At 43.8% G+C, this 16375-nt stretch overlaps 1 protein-coding gene across 1 annotated transcript in view; it reads right to left on the bottom strand.

Annotated features, from left to right (window-relative positions):
* Positions 1-16375, bottom strand: part of LOC118789878 (attractin-like protein 1) — a 177415-nt gene that overhangs the window by 14182 nt on the left and 146858 nt on the right. The window contains exon 29 of the mRNA XM_036546598.1: positions 950-1064. Coding sequence (XP_036402491.1) covers positions 950-1064 — 115 coding nt within the window. The remainder of the gene's footprint in view (positions 1-949; positions 1065-16375) is intronic.

The raw sequence follows: 16375 nt of genomic DNA, 5'->3' as shown, positions 1-16375 counted from the left end.
GAAACAGACTGGCATCCCTGGCCATGCTAACAGAACACACTTAAATCGACGCTATCCCCTGACGCCCCCGTCTGCACGGCCTCAGATAGTGCCGGTCTCGGCGGATGTGGGGAGCTTTACTATCTGCACCTTCTGTTGTCACATACACATGACGAGAACACTGCGTTTGTTAATAAAATAAATGGGGGGGGGTCATATTTATAAACAGAAATGCAACACACCCACGCCAAAGGCATATCCTGGACAGTCCCACCATTCCTCTGTGACAGACTGCAATACAAACATTGACTGTTTAATTTCACAGTCGAAGTGAACAAATACCAGCCGATTACAGAGAGCTGAACTTATGCCGCGTCCCCCTGTGTCTCACAGGCAGTCAGTTGGGAGACCAAGGACCCATTGAGTCAGTCTCAGAATTAATGGAGGTCTCATATTGCTCAGCCAACAATAGCTAAATTGAAGTAGTCAGCAGCTCTTACAATTGCTGGTCTATCTTAGTGGTGTATTAAACAGTGAAAATTGAAGCTTTATATAAGACAAAAAAAAACAGCTGGATTTTAAATTTGATCAGGTGGTCAATTAATGGTTCATAGTAAATCACTACACAATGCATCATTACACTGTTTGGTGTCCTGAGGGAATCTGTAAAAAAAATTTTTTTTTTTTTTTCCCTGAAATTTGCAATGATATTACTGTTGTCAATCAAGCTATCCCCAATCACAGCTGAAGACAATGCTGAGTGCACTGAAAGAGAGAGAGATGCGGTGCAGGGACAAGGCACCTGGGGAACAACAACCAATTACAGGCTGGAGGAGTGCAGGTGCCAGCCCGGGGGTGCTTTCAGACAGTGGCCCGAAAGGAAGTGGAAACAGCTGAGGTAAGGGGGGGGGGGGGGGGCACAGACGGGGTCGGGCGTGTGTGCGTGTGTGCGTGTGTGGGGAGTCCTTACCAGACTGGCCTGGGGGGGGCACGCCAGATGATGCCCGGGGGAGACACATAAAGACGGTGAACACGGCGGCCCGGCTCCCCGAGCACGGCTCTGTGGCGATGGGTTTGGGGGCGCCCTGTGGAGAAACAAGGGTTACATCAGAGATGGAACAGCTGCTGCAGGCATGCTAATGATGGAGTAAACAAGTCCAGTCAACGCCCCCCCCCCCCCCCCCCCCCCCCCCCACCACCACCACCTGCACTAGCTCCCCATCTACAACTCTGCCCATCCATACTCTCTCTGTACATATTTACCCCTCCTACAACCACACTACGTCACAATCTGCAACCCTCACCACAACTACTCCACTCTCTCAATCTGCTCCTTAACTACACCCCCCCGACACACACACACAATGCACAGTGTACCCACATGTACACTCTCAATCTACACCCCTTGTCTACATCTATTCCACAGCCCCTAATCTTTAACCCCACATTGAGCCCCCCATTCTACATCAACTCCCACACTTTTAATCTACACCTCTCCCTACACACACACATACCCCCACTTTTAATCTCCACCTCCCTTAACATCTACACCCAAAATTTTAATCTACATCCCTTACGCCTGTCCCTATCAGCATAGGTCATCCTATTTTCTGTCCCCGTCTCACATGTCAGGTCACTGACTTTGTGCTCAAACTAGTCAGGCAAAGGAACAACAACTGATTATGCGTTTTTTCAAATTTCCACAAATTGTCTGCAAAGTCATTTTCCCCTTCGGGGCACGCAGGACTCCACTAAGAGGACATGCATCGATAACCATTGAGGGCATGGGTTCGTGAGTGAACCAGGTCACATGACAGAAGGAGAACCCGTCTATAAATAAGGCAACACGCTGCATTTATGTTCCCGTAGCTCAGCAACTATTCAAGAACAGTTTACAGAAACAAATTAGAGAAAACTCTGTGCTGTGTGCTGCATTATTTCACTCACACCCCTACAAACACAAAAATTACTGTATGCTGCTCTGATGTCTTGTAAAATTAAACAAATGTTCCGTTAAGCTATTTATAAAAAAGACAACTGTGAATAACAGCTCTTCTTTTATGGTTTCTGTTTCTCCCAAACACTACCTTTGGGACTGGAACTCATATCCAATACCGATACTGGAAAGTTTATGGTAAACAAAAAGAGGTTCCACACAAAATGGATCTTCAATTTGATTTGGTCCTTCTGGACCTGAGAGGAGGCAGCAGTGTAAGTAAATGAAAGAAAGATGGCAATGATGATAAGGATGGTGATGAAGATAAGCAAACCAAGACCCATGTAAAAAAAAAAAGCCCCTGAATGAGTTATCTTTCCCCCACCACTCCAAAGTCTTGTCCAGAAAAGGTGCACTTAAACCAGTTCATAGGTGCCAGAGACCTGGCGCTTTCTGTAGAAACATACTTCATTCCACTAAGCTGTGAAATCACAATCATTCTCCCCATGTAAGGTTCACTTAGAGCTAGGCCTGGCTCGCTGCTGCCTGTCTCATTAATGCCTTTTCATTCCTCTCTCACCATTTCACAGCCTTTTCACATCTTCATGAGTGCAGGATGGATTTAAGTGGCCCTCACAGAAACCCTGTAAAGAGGGAGGCCAGACAGACTCAAACACCTGGTACTAACAGGCTGCTAACCATATTTATATAACTCTGATCTACAAAACCTCCCGGTGATATGTATGCTTTTTATGTACAATAAGATTCCCTGACATACAGTATGTGTATGCATGTATGTGTTTGTGTATGTTTGATTTTTTCTGTCAGAGTTGTGGTGTGAATGCATCTTAGTCTTTGAACCCTTAGCAGGACATTGCTGTGCTGCGTCTCAGAGACCAATAATGCCACCTCCTGTCTCTGACATGATGAGGAGGCCTGTAATGGAAAGCTCTCGCTGGAACGATTATGAGGAGAACATTACTCAGAACAATCTCTCAGCACTTTCAAACGGGATTCGGTAAAACTGTTTTATTCGCCCGGCTCGTTGTCTGACCGGGCCGTAAAGCGGCAAGGTCCCCTCACATCCACTCATAAGGATTTTACACTGTCCAGATGCAGGACAGAAGCGCTCAATTGGGCAGGACAGGGGCAGGAACATAGGGTCTCTTTCCATAGCCAGAGACCATGGCTGCACCTGGCCTGGCAATGAGAGAGCTCAGGCAATGAAGAGGATGAGACAGGGGGAGCTCTAGCTGCCCAGTCTGCTTAACTGATTACAGATCTATTTAGTGCCCTAAACCTTGGTGACAGGGGCTGTTCTGAGAAAGCCCTTCTTCAGCGGGGTCCGACCGGCAGTCCCTGCAGCACCCTGCTCATGCGATGCAGGTTGATGGATGGTGCGGACGTTCCGCTTCACTTCCGCTCATTTCCATGGCGCAACGCCATCCTGCCCCCCCCCCTCACTGCCGCCCCCTGGAGGTGACCCTCGTTTATATCCATATACCTCCTTCCCAACTGCCTGACAGGGCTCCAGGAGCGAGGCTCCACACATCAAAGCTCACATCGTGCTCCACTCTCAGGGTGGCAGGGACAGGGCTCTGAGGGCGTATCCATCTCATAGAGCGTGCTATGCTGGGGATAGCGTTTCGTAAAAACCTCCACTCGTACCAAGAGGAAAACAGAATGCCAGTGCTGGAGGCTTCCCATAAACACACATACAAAAGGCACATGTTTTACCACGCTCCGCTGAAAGGTTCCTATTGAAAGATGATTTAGCTGAAACAAGACGCTGGTGATCCTCTCTCTTGATCGTCCCAAACTCCGAATTCACGCATTTGAAAAAAAAAAATTCAAAGACAACAAAAACACAAAAGCATGTCAGGGCACCCATTTGAAGTGTGGATGAGACAGAGAGAGAGGGAAGCACTGGAGTATTACAGGAGGAGGGAGACAGGAAGCGCTCACGTTGCACGCAGCAAAGGAGCCGCGCGTTTTCCCCCACATCAGGTGAGCGTCTCCAGGTTTAATGAGCTCTCGCTGGGAATTGAGAATCTTTGTACAGCTCCAGATAAACAAACACTCGCTGGGTGAGCAGCCTGGCACTACTGACTGCACGCCGCATGGCTCTGCAAGAAATGAGGCTCTATTCTTATTACGGCGAGGGCCCGATGTGATTGATCGCCGCTTTCTACACGGCAGGTGTAGGTGTACGCTGGGTCTGAATCACGCGCTCCTGCTCATGTGCGTTTCACTCACAGAGAGAGAGAACGCCCTTCCACGAAGCTGAGGGACTTCTTGTCAGAGCTCAGAGTAGGATCAATAAATCCAGAACACCGCTCTCAGGCACACCAAATCACCAAACCCATTACCATACAAAAATACCTGACATGGACTAAAGTCATAGCCGAGGCCTTAAAACTCCACCAAGTAGCCAGGGAAAAGGAAACGTGTTAGGGAGAGATTACCCAGTGGGAAGGGTGGAGTCACCTCACGGCACACACTGACGTACAAGAATCGCAACGGCGTTATGACACCTCACGCAAATTCCAGCTCAGACACACAACAGCTTGACTGACACTGTGGTTTCCAGCAATGTTTTGATAAATTGGCTCTTAAAACATTTTGTCCAATTTAGAAGTGAAGACACACTGACAGCGCTTTCACACAAATGGGTATATAATCGGCACATTCTTTCTTATTTGACCAATGTTAGCCAGCGCACGGCCAACCCGACGGTGCAAAAGCAGACTGAGGCTAATTACACAAAGCGCTCAGCATTCCTAATTAAAGCGCATTTCTTCTGCCTCAGCTAGTGACAGGGTTATCAGATCACAATTACCAAGGCATTACCACTACAGATCTGGGGTGAAATAAGATTATAATCCATTAAAATGGCTGTAGCTTTAATGCTGTCTGAGTGCATATGAAAGCTCACAATGATGTTCAACAGTAATTAAAAAGAAAAGCACGCAAAAAACAGGGATTAATTTCTATCTCTGTACTGACATTATATCACAGAAGAACTAAAACATGAGCTATAATATCTACATCAAAACAAACAAAAAAAAAAAACTCAGATGTATTTCATTCCGCTAATGAATTCTTTAGCTTGATTAACTGCAGCGCCAGTCAGAGCAGCTTCCTAGGATATTGAACGTCTTTGGACCTGATACCCCAACATCCCCCCAGAGAGACACGAGGAACAGGGGTCAGGTGACCGCAGAGGTCATGCGGTCAGACCTTGTTTACACTGGCCCTGTCGAGGGGACCAAAAGGACAAGATGGCATTAGCCCGATACTTCAGCAACATCGACCTATCGGGAGATGATGACAGAGTGTGTCTGTAGCATCCTTCCCGCTGCAGCGGTGCTGAGACATACGCAGCCTCCCGGTTGGGTCTGCGCAGTTGTACATCTGCAGTCTCGTCCTTGCATCCAGGTGCACCTCTGAGAACAGGCAGGGGGGAGCAGTGGGAGAATGTGGGTTTCTGTTGTGAAAAGACACTCCATGCACTTACCTTTCTCATGCTTAAAGAGACGTTCACAGAGCCATCAGCTCTCAGCTACCCTTTCTGAAACGGCCGTAACCTACCACACATATGTCAGGCATTTTACTTATGTTTCTATACTTCGATACATCTGCAACATGCTCACTTCCTGTCTCTCTCAAGGAGACATGCTCACTTACTGTTTCTCCTGTGTGGCTATAAAAAACAGGCTCTGGCACATAGCCGCTCTGACTGACTGACCACCACAAGTGTGACCGGAAAATTGTTTTAAATTGACAAATTAAAACAACGGTAAAAGTGTGGCAGGTCTACTGACATCTGTCCCAAATAACAAAATAGAGGCAGTTTGTGAGAGGGAGAGAGGAGGGGGGGGGGGGGTAGTGATGAGACATTTTTAATTAACCTAATCCATCAAATAACTATCCGTATTCAAGATGCAATTAAAATAAAATAGAGCCAAGAGACATCATGTTTCTGATAGTAACAGACATGTAAAAAAAAAAACAGGCATGCATGCATTCCTGTCCTCAACAGTACAGCCACAACTCTTTATTTGTGTTCTGTGCCTAGTATTAGTTGTGGAATTGTTCTATATTAACATAATAATGTATTACTATAATAATACATCAGTAAGTCTGGATGTGTCTTTTTATATGGTTGAACTGAAACTAATGTAAAAGTAAGAGAAAGTGGTAAAAGACTCAACACACGGATGCACATTATTCAAACCCACATAACAATTAACATAGCTAATGAACAGCTTCGAGAACTGAAATTTGAATATTTCTCTCCCAGTTTCCTTTCCGTTTCAAGCTCCCATCTCCAATAAAACTAAAAACACAGATTTGACCTAGGTAGCAGCTATTAGCCTGAAGAAAACCATTATGCTACTGAAGTGGGCAGCTCTGGGAAGGATTGCTACACGTCCACAAGGCTGGTGGGGGGTGGGGGGGGTGGGGGGGGTGGGGGGGGCTGGTGAGAGGAGGTTGTGGCTGCGCGGGACAGCAGTGACTGCAAGAAACATGCCGTTCCCTCAGGGTGGGTTCCTGTTAATACAAGGGATCACTTTTCAGCACCATTAAACCCTCCTCCTCCATAACAGGCCTGACCTGGCCTCTGATCCTCAATGCGGCACGCACACACACAAACACAGAGACTCATTCGCCGGAGAAATTTCCTCCAGGAAACGAGTGGTTAATGGACCTGACCCTCCCTATTTCCTGCCCGGATTAATTTATCCACCCAGCACTCAATTACACAGAGCCAGATACCCCAAAACACACACATAAAAACACACACAAAAACTACCCTCATATACTAATCACACACACACTCAAACACCAACCATACACCCTTGAATCTATTTAAATCAAACAGAAAGTGCTTCTTTTTTCATGTAATTATATGTAAATGATTGAATTGTGCCTTGCCTCTGTGCTATTTGGTTTGATATGTGTGGTTTTATGTCTATGAACAACACCCTGGGAGGCTTTAGTGTGATGTCTGCTACACAAACATAAAAAGTCTTGACTGGTACAGAGCACAGCACAACACACACACACTCACACACACACACACACACACACACACACACACGTGTACTCGCAAATGCTGTTTCTCATGCTCACAAGTAGCTTGGTGTTTTCTAAGAACTGACATTAACACTGCAGCTCAGTAAATGGTTGACTTACAGCTTCATAAAGTCTTCACTGGTTGAACCTACTTAACAGTGAATTAAACCAATCCTGAATGAGAAAATTGCAACATTCAAATGAGATGTATTCTTTTATGTAATATTTGAGCATGTTTTTATGGAATAAAACAGTTTGTATTCCAGTTGTGTTGAAAAACTGAAAATGAAATGAATGAAATTTGACTCATGTTGTTTATAATTTACTCAGCATGACTTAACACTGTGTAGTTTGCTATGTTCCCATAACATTAAAATAAATGGTAAACACACAGATAGAGGAAATAAGCCTCTCTTCGCACATCCATTTATACGCAGGTATGTACAATAAAAATACTGATTTGAAAAATATTAATACTTTAAAAGCCATCATTAACAAAGCATTAACCATATGATCAGACCTCTGGCACAGCCCTGCTGTGTGCAACTATCCACACATTTTTGTCCATTTAATTTCGATATTCATTAACTCGTAATTTATTAAAATGACACCTTCAAGACACCGAACAATACAGTGGAAAGGAGTAAAACGATTGATGGACGACTGGTGAGGATTAATATCAGAGCAAACTGCAGATCGGAGCTTTAAGAGCTGGGAACTCTGTCCAAATTAATTAGGGAAAGTAGAGCTCAGGTATAAATCAACAGCCCACGGGTGAGTGGGGGGAGGTGTAGTCTCTCGACAATCTGTGGACATTAGAAGTGGTGGTAGCAGACATGTAGACCCACAAACCCCTTCACCAGCGGAATGATTAATTCCTCTTATTTGACATAACTGATTTGATAATGGGGGGGCACAAATGCAATCCTGGGCCCGGGGTGGGGGGGGGGGGGGCACTGTTGATGAGCAGAAGATGCTAACAACTATATTGCTGCCACATTCCTGACTCATGCCCTGAAACTTGTTCACCCTACCAATGCTTAGCTGAATTCTGACACACTGAGAAACTCAGGAGTCCAGGCGAAATGTGCTAACACACCTGCATGAGGTTTTCCATAACGACATGCTCATGATTTTGGATCAGCGCATGGAAACCAGCCTCCCATTTTACGTGTATAAATATTGCCATTTACTGTCTGTCTGGAACCCTTTTCTCCCCTCTGACTCACAGGAAAGCTGTTCGTGTGATCTTTATCTGGGAGTCTAACTAAAACTCACCAAGCTAAAATGGAAATTTTCTTTGGGAGACCTACCAAGCAAAGGGTCAGAGCCCCAGTCCTAAACCTCCAAAGAGTTTGACGTCCAAAGCCATACCCTGCAGTCTGTGATTTCATTGCTTCACTTCACGTCAGCAGCTGAGGGGAGGAGGCTCTTAAATGGCACTTCCTGTGACAGGGCAATCATGCAAGCAGCGCCTCTCTCTGCAGTTTTTTTTCCCCACTAACACTACCTGGATGCTGCACTATTTGAGCAATAGCTGTCCCTTTGAGAAGAAAAGTGGCCATGCTGAAGCTCTTAAACGTGTTTCAAAGTGACGGCTAAATTGTCTCTTGGGCAGGTGCATGGGATGGTGCTTTGCTTTATTTCCAGCCCTTTTGCCATTTCTGCATCTGCAGTCTCTCCTGAATCCAGGATTCCAGTAATAGCCCTCTCCCCCTATGCGCCTCTGAAGGACACACATATATACATAAAGATATAGCATCTACACAGACACACACACACACACACACACAAACACAGACACACACTGAGAGCATACATAAGTAGACACACACAAAACATACACAAATACAAACCATATCCTCTATCTTTCTGTCACTACCTGAAAAAAAGGAAAGATGGTTCTAATGAACCTCACAAATATTACTGATGAGCAAAACAAACATGACAAATAAGACTAAGACAGGAAAAATGAAAAAGTAGTCCTTGCGGATTTTTGCATCTGATAGTGTACATACATGAATGGATTACATATTAGGGCCAGAAAGAAGGAGGGGGAGAAAGAGAGCAAGTCACCGCATTCCACAAAAGTCACTTCACATGCCAGGAGCTCTGGGTAAGGATGTGTGGGCCATGACTCCCTGCATTGCAAACAGGAGGCCACTTAATTCAGACTCATGACCATGGAGACTGATGTGTCACACTTCTCTCAGCTCAGTCCTTTCAGCAAGCCCACTCCACCCTGTCCATCAAAGATAAATTCATTCTGAATCTCCTCTTCAAACTACACACCTCACACCAGTGCTTCATGCGCCTTGCACTTTAAATGCCTACTTCATCATCAGTCCTCTGAGACTGAGAGTGTTCTGAACACAATAGGAGCAGATTCCTCCCAGCATATTCACATTTAAAAACAAAGCAAGGGCTGTTGATGTATAATTATATTGCCTTTCAAATTTACAATGAAATTAGCACATTTCTATGCACAGGGATATGCCACATTTGATGTAAAATTCACTTTCACAGTCAAACAGGTACACACACACAGATTTTAAGCATCTTTAAACATCATATGCCTGACTGCTCACAGCTGAGGACAGGTAGAGCTGCTCCAGGATCACTGTGACAGTTTGGAACAGGGGGGACATGAGGATTCACCCTGCATTCATTTAGCCTGACCACACCTTTTCAAAAGATATGACTCACAGTACGAAAATAATACATCATTCAAATTACAGAGGGACACCAAAACAAAATGACCTTTTCATTACCTACAATTATTCCTGGACCGGTAACAGAAATGAATGCCCCTTAATCAATTTCAAAGTGAGCATGTATCAAATGGCTCATGTAGGGTAGGTGGGCTCTTTGTTTTAAAAGCCGTCTGACTCTGAGACTCGGTGTTAATACTGCATTCATAAATATTAAAATCATAAATCAAGCCAGGACACAAACTAAGAGAATTTACATATGAAGAGACAGTTAAAGAGAAAAGAACTGTGGAAACAGGACCTTTGACTCCACAATCGGCTGGTCTTTTCAACTGCCCATTAGAAGGACACAATTATACATCATGCGGCGGATGGGCGAAGCCTGGGGAATTAACGGGCTGTAAATCTCACGGCTGGTTGTGCAGAGAGGGGGCGGACAGCACGATGAGGATCACAGCGACCTGGAAGCATGTTCCAGAGTGCAGTGAGAGTGTGACACAAAAATCGTGGGGAAATAACATCCCCGCTACCTGGATCCCCTTGTGCGTAAAGGCTATGGAGACCGTAGAGTCGATTGGCGAGTAGGTGAACGTGATGCTGTGAAGTGATGTCTCTAATCCACACTTCAAAATTGAGAGACTGAGGGAAATAATTGGCTCTTAGACAGAGGGACTTCCACCACAAGCACTGGCCTATTGTATAGCTCCATGGAGCTGTAGTTTCAGTGTCCAGCACCGTGACATTACACATGGACCTCCACGCAGAAATACTAGGGAGGGACTGACACAGGCCTTTTCATCTGCACTGAGTTTTGTTCTCCAGAAAAAGAACATCACATATTTGGCCTATTTGAAGAGTTCACAAAACCTGAAAGAAACTAGTTAAAAGAAAAACATCTCTAGGAGGCCAACACATTAAAATAAATTAAATTTGCTTCCTGAGTTGTGCTGGGCTGCAGGGGAGACCACGGTGAAGGTGGGGTATTGGCATGGGGGTCTGTGATTTTGGGGGTTGGGAGGGTGCTGGAGGGCAGTTAGGTGTGAGAGGGTGTAGCCACAGGGCAGCCACTAAGATTGAACCTAATTTACTGCTGTGGGACCAGTGACACTTTGACGGTCCTCCACAGAGAAACACATTACTTATGCTTTCTCCGAGAGGCAATTTGTGCCAAGAGAAATTGGAAGGAAGAGAGATGCAGTGCAAGAGAGAGAGAGAAGGAGAGAGGGAGAAGTGCAGGGCTACTGCTCAGAAACCTCACAATCTCTTTATCGTTCTGCAACAACTTGTCCTGTGCATCCTTTTCTCCTCCCTTCTCTTTTCAATTCTTAATTCTGCAGACATTACAGCCCTGCTCCCTGTCAAACAGCACACATTTGCATCTCTTCCTTGTCTCTTAGTCCTGAGAGAGGACCTTACTGTGTAAAAACTGGCTCTGGCTCTTACACACACAAACACACACACACACACACAAACACACACACACACACACACACACACACTCACACACACACACACACCAACACACACACACCAACACACGCACACACAGACAGAGTCTCCATACACGCACGCAACCTGTGGACATTTTTGAACATCCTGGTTGCCACAACAGCCAGAATTTGGAATGTGCCATGAAAGGACAGTGACAAAAGAATACAAGGAAGTGGCCCCAGTTTAACCAAGCCCACATTACAGGCCAGCACATGAAGGAGTTCTAGAGTAATCTTAACCAATCACGCCTCCACACATATCACAAGAGAGAAGCAAAATCTGATTTAGGACAACACTGTCCTTGCAGTGAGTAAAACAACACCAGACAACACCACTGTGTGTATTGAGCCCTTCCCCTTCAAATCCCCCCATAACCACCAAGCCACCCCAGACTGCCTAATACAAAAAAATAATACCCCTAACTATCCGACCTCCTTCACTGCATAATCCTGCCAAAACACTTTATACCTCAATAACCACCAAATCAACCTAACCACCTAATCCCCCTTAACCACCAAATCACTTAACCCGAACTACCTGAAACTCCAAGCTCCCTGATGTCTCTAATCACCACTAATCCACTCTAACCATCTCATCCCCTAACAAATTCCTATATCCCCTCTCTCCCCATGAAAGAAAACACTGGTGAGGAGGCAGTCCTATTTGGACTAAACCCCCCACCCCCCAAACACACACGCACACACACACACACAAATGGCCCACACAGTGCAGGTCCAGAAGACTCTCCTCCCTCTGAACAGAAAATAATAAAAAATCAACTCTTGACGCAGACGGAGGAATGAATTGTTTCTGGAGAGAAAATGTCACTGCTGGTGCACACACCCTTTATCGTTCCTTTCCTCAACAGTAATCACCATCATTAAAACACATCATTTCAGAGGCCCCGTTATTTTTTCATTTCTGAAAGAGACATAAATTAATTTAAGTGCAGATTGTGCGGCGCACTTTCAGTTGCTGTTAAAGTGACAGCCGCAGGCGAGCTCTGTGGAGGTCAATCTCAGACGTATCGGCATGCCTGTGAGGAATTTAAAACAGGGGGGACAGGTTCCACACAGACACGGAGAGCTTTGTTCTGTGTCATTTCACTGAGGACAGCATAGTGTTCACCTATTATGGGCAAGCAGATAATTACTCTAATCTGAAGAGGATCTCAATCTTTCACTGTGAGATGGAAAGAGGAATTACTGTATTCATAAGATACAGATGGCAACGGCAATACTCATCTTACAAAAAACTCTAGTGAGTAGCATCTGCACCATCTTGAAGGTTATTTGCTGTTGTCCAGAGTGTTCTGCATGATTTTCTTATGAAATGAAACCTGGGAGGTTTTGGACTCAAAATAATTTCAGTGGTAAAGAGCAAAGTTACACTGTAGCATGAGATTAATCTTAACTATCTGCAAGACCACAGGCAGGACTCCAAGCACCACACTGTTTACAGCAGGAGCAGTGAGGGAGGGGATATGAGTATGCATTTCCTGGGGTGTAAAGTTTTGATGGATGTGTCAGCGAGGTGTTAATGTAGATGAGTGTGTCATAATGAAAGGTGTCGATAAGTGTGCTGGAAAGGGGGGTGTGGATGACTGCGTTGGAAGGAAGGGTGTATATATGTATGTTGGGGAAGGTGTAGATGAGTGGGTTAAGGAAGGGGGTGTAGATAAGTGTGCTGTGGAAGGGGGTGCACATGAGTGTGGTGGAGATATGGGTGTATTGGGGAGATGGGGGTATAGATGGGTATATCGGGGGTAAAGATGAGTGTGTTGGGGGAATACATCTCTACTTCCCTCATTACTCCATTATACCTGGGCCTGGAATAAGAGGGTCATGGCAGTTATGGTTTCATGGAGGGATAATCTGACACAGGTTATTGCGAAAAAAAAAAACAACTGAGGAAATCTCATGATGATTGGTGTATTCTCAGCAATAACATCATACGGATGCAGGAGTAGATGGAGTGGAATGCAGCCAGTGACACTTCTGCCGAAGCAGTAGAAAGATGAAGCAGGCTAAAGGTGCCTGTAGCGCGGAAGTTAATTAATCCCTGCCCCCGCCCTCCCTCCTCCTACATCTTTGAAGCTACATTCACATAACTTCATTTGCTTATTATACTATGCCTCCTACTTATATGTGCCTCTTAAAAGCTACATTTCCCTCCATTTGCTGACATCAGTGCAATATATCATAGGGTCACTATTGCTGTTAAATTAAAAAAAAAAAACAGCCAGGTTACTAAGAAATCAAGGAAATGATTGTAATTGTAATGACCAATTAAGAGACAGTTTTACAAAGCTGTTCTTTTTGTTGTTTTTCTTGTCTATGTAGTTAAATAGTAATAATAAATGTGAAAGATGCTTTTATATTTGGTGCATTGCAACTATTCATATAACCTTAGTGTATGCATCTTACTGTATACAACCCACTTATTACACAGTGTATCTACACACTGAGTTGTGTGAATACATTGCGAGATATAAAATTAGTGTAACAGTACCTTCATTGCGTTGAAACCCCTTACAGATTCTTCCTCAAATTGTTACAATGCTTCATGGTAAGTATTACAGGTCATTCTTAAATAATGAAAAACTGAAAACTATAATACAATTCTTACATAAAATATGCCATTACAGACAACTGTGTAACAAAGCATATCAATTTAACAACACCCCCGTATGAGTGTCTCCCTTTTCTGGGAGTCCACTGTGTATGCTGTTTTTTGTAACACATACTCATTAATCAAGTTAAACAAGAGTGAGTAGTGCCTAACACGTACTAACAATAATAGGTACAAGATGCCTTATACGATACATATTTACAGAAACACTTTCATCAACATAGATCTTTTACCAACATCTCAAGCCGCTATAGTCTAAGAAATTTCAGCTCAGAACAAAAAGCACCTTAACCATGCATAATGGATTGGGAAACACTGCCCCAAATGGATAAGCAATCAATGCAATGAATTTCAGTGAGTTTGTTTAGTTCAGAGGCTAATGTAAGTATCTGCTGTGGGACTAGGCAAGTTAGATGTCAAAGGACATACTAAAGTCAACTGAAATCAAATAACAATGCCGTTCACAATAAGGATATTCTTAGACCAATAATTCATAGACAGTTCATATGGGACATGCTACAAATCAATAAAAAAAAATCAATGTTAACATGTCACATAGTACATTATCATGCATGGTTAACTCTGGAGTAATTTTAAGCAGCCTCATTAAATGGCCATGAATGTGCTATGTGCTTATAAATACTTCATGATGCATTCATGAATGTGTCACTTAGTGTGTGTCACAACAAAACCATAAGGTGTTATGTCAAATATATTGTTAAGCTTTAATAATGCTCTGTGTGGTTGTTATATCATATCATATATCTATGTAGATTGACTTGCAAGTTATTACCCAATAATTTCAATGACAGCCCCATTTTTGCAAGTGTTTGTTTACTGACATAAAGTGCATATGCTTATATACTTACATATACATGAGTCATTTTTTGTTGAAATCTCATATTAACAGCTCATATTAACAGCTCAGCCAACTTTAATGTATTCACTGTAAAGCTCACTTTTTGAAACCATGGAAACTTCAACAATACAAGCATTACTCATGCTTTTATGGTTCAAAGAGCCCAGTTATGCTACTGACTCTAAAATATCTGTACAATATTGATAATCATGTATCCAAGAATTATCACTAAAAAGTATCCAACTGCTATGACCCCTTTTGTACCACCAGAGAGCTAACTTGGTTAGCTGATGTTGTATGGGAATTGTTTAATTGTATGGGGATTTTCCTTTGCTAGAGCACATAGTAATATCACTGTGATTATGCTATAATATGAAATAATCTTGCATGTCCCCCTCCCTTTTTTAAGAATCTCCTAAACAGGTTTTTGGTGATAGTTGGGGTTGAGTTCAGCCTCACAGCCAACACATCCAAACAAAATTTCATATCCAGTGTGACCTTTGACATGATCTGGATGTGCAGAGGAGTCTGCCTTCACATTCAGTTCAAAGGACTTTAAACAGTAGCAGTGACTGTTGTTTCACATTGACATTATTGCCTAAGATCCACATTCAACTGTATTTCCATTTTCAGTCCGAAGGCTTGCCCCGTGTAAGACTTTGCCAAAACATTCTTTCCAAAAGCTGATTGCACTGCAGTTACTTCACTCTGGCAGAATTACTGCAAACTTCAGATCAAAGAATTTATGTGCTTTTTGCTGTACTTTCATTACTTGTATTTATGTTCCACATTTCATATACACCTGGTTAATATCAGTCATGACACAGCAATAAGCCATAAACACAGCAGCCAGCACGTTCCTCTGCACTGGAGAAAGACTGCGCTTTCCCCCTTTCGTATCCCAGCTAAGATATTTGGCATGTTCACCAAAGACCTATTGGCACACTCTGGAACACAGCACACACCCCTTTATTGTTACACCACAAAACACATCTCTGTGAGACAAAGAGGACTGCTGGGCTAAGAACTGGGGGTGAGTCTAAAAGAGACAGATGAAATGGAAATAACTCACCATACAGCCATATACTATGCTTATGATCTCCTTTTTATTTTGCCTGGAATTCTACATTCGGTTTGTTATGAGGGCTTTTCTGTATGGGTAGCCTGGCATTGAGTGAGACTGCATTGAATCAGGTGTCACATCCGATGTGATACTCTCAGGAACTGAAACAATAGCAGACACACATTCAGACATAGTGGAACATCCCTTGTTTCAGCAAGAGATTTTTCTCAGCAAAGAGCTTTTCCTTAAACTGTGCCAGCATTGGAAAATACAGGTCCTACCCCGATTCTCTGCACATGTGTGAAAACTGTTAACCCCATGTACAGAAATCAATCAGGATGGTCACAGGGACAGGAGGGTGCCACACTACACCATCTGCAGTTTCTATGTTTTGGCACCATGGGGGGCTGTTTGTGTGTGTGTGTCTGTGTGTGTGTGTGTGTGTGTGCGTGTGTGTGTGTGTGTGTGTGTATGAGTGCGCGTCCAAGTGTGAGAAAGAGAGACTGTGAGAGAGAAAGAGGGAGGAGAGAGGAGAAAACAGCAAATTTGCACTAAACAGATCTCACAGAAAAGTCACAAAGCCAACTGCAGCAGCAAGACAGGCTTAGTAGACTACACTGGGCTGT

This window comes from Megalops cyprinoides, chromosome 15 (genome assembly GCF_013368585.1).
Source record: "Megalops cyprinoides isolate fMegCyp1 chromosome 15, fMegCyp1.pri, whole genome shotgun sequence".
NCBI classification, from domain to species: domain Eukaryota; kingdom Metazoa; phylum Chordata; class Actinopteri; order Elopiformes; family Megalopidae; genus Megalops; species Megalops cyprinoides.
This window is presented reverse-complemented; position numbering and strand designations above follow the sequence as displayed.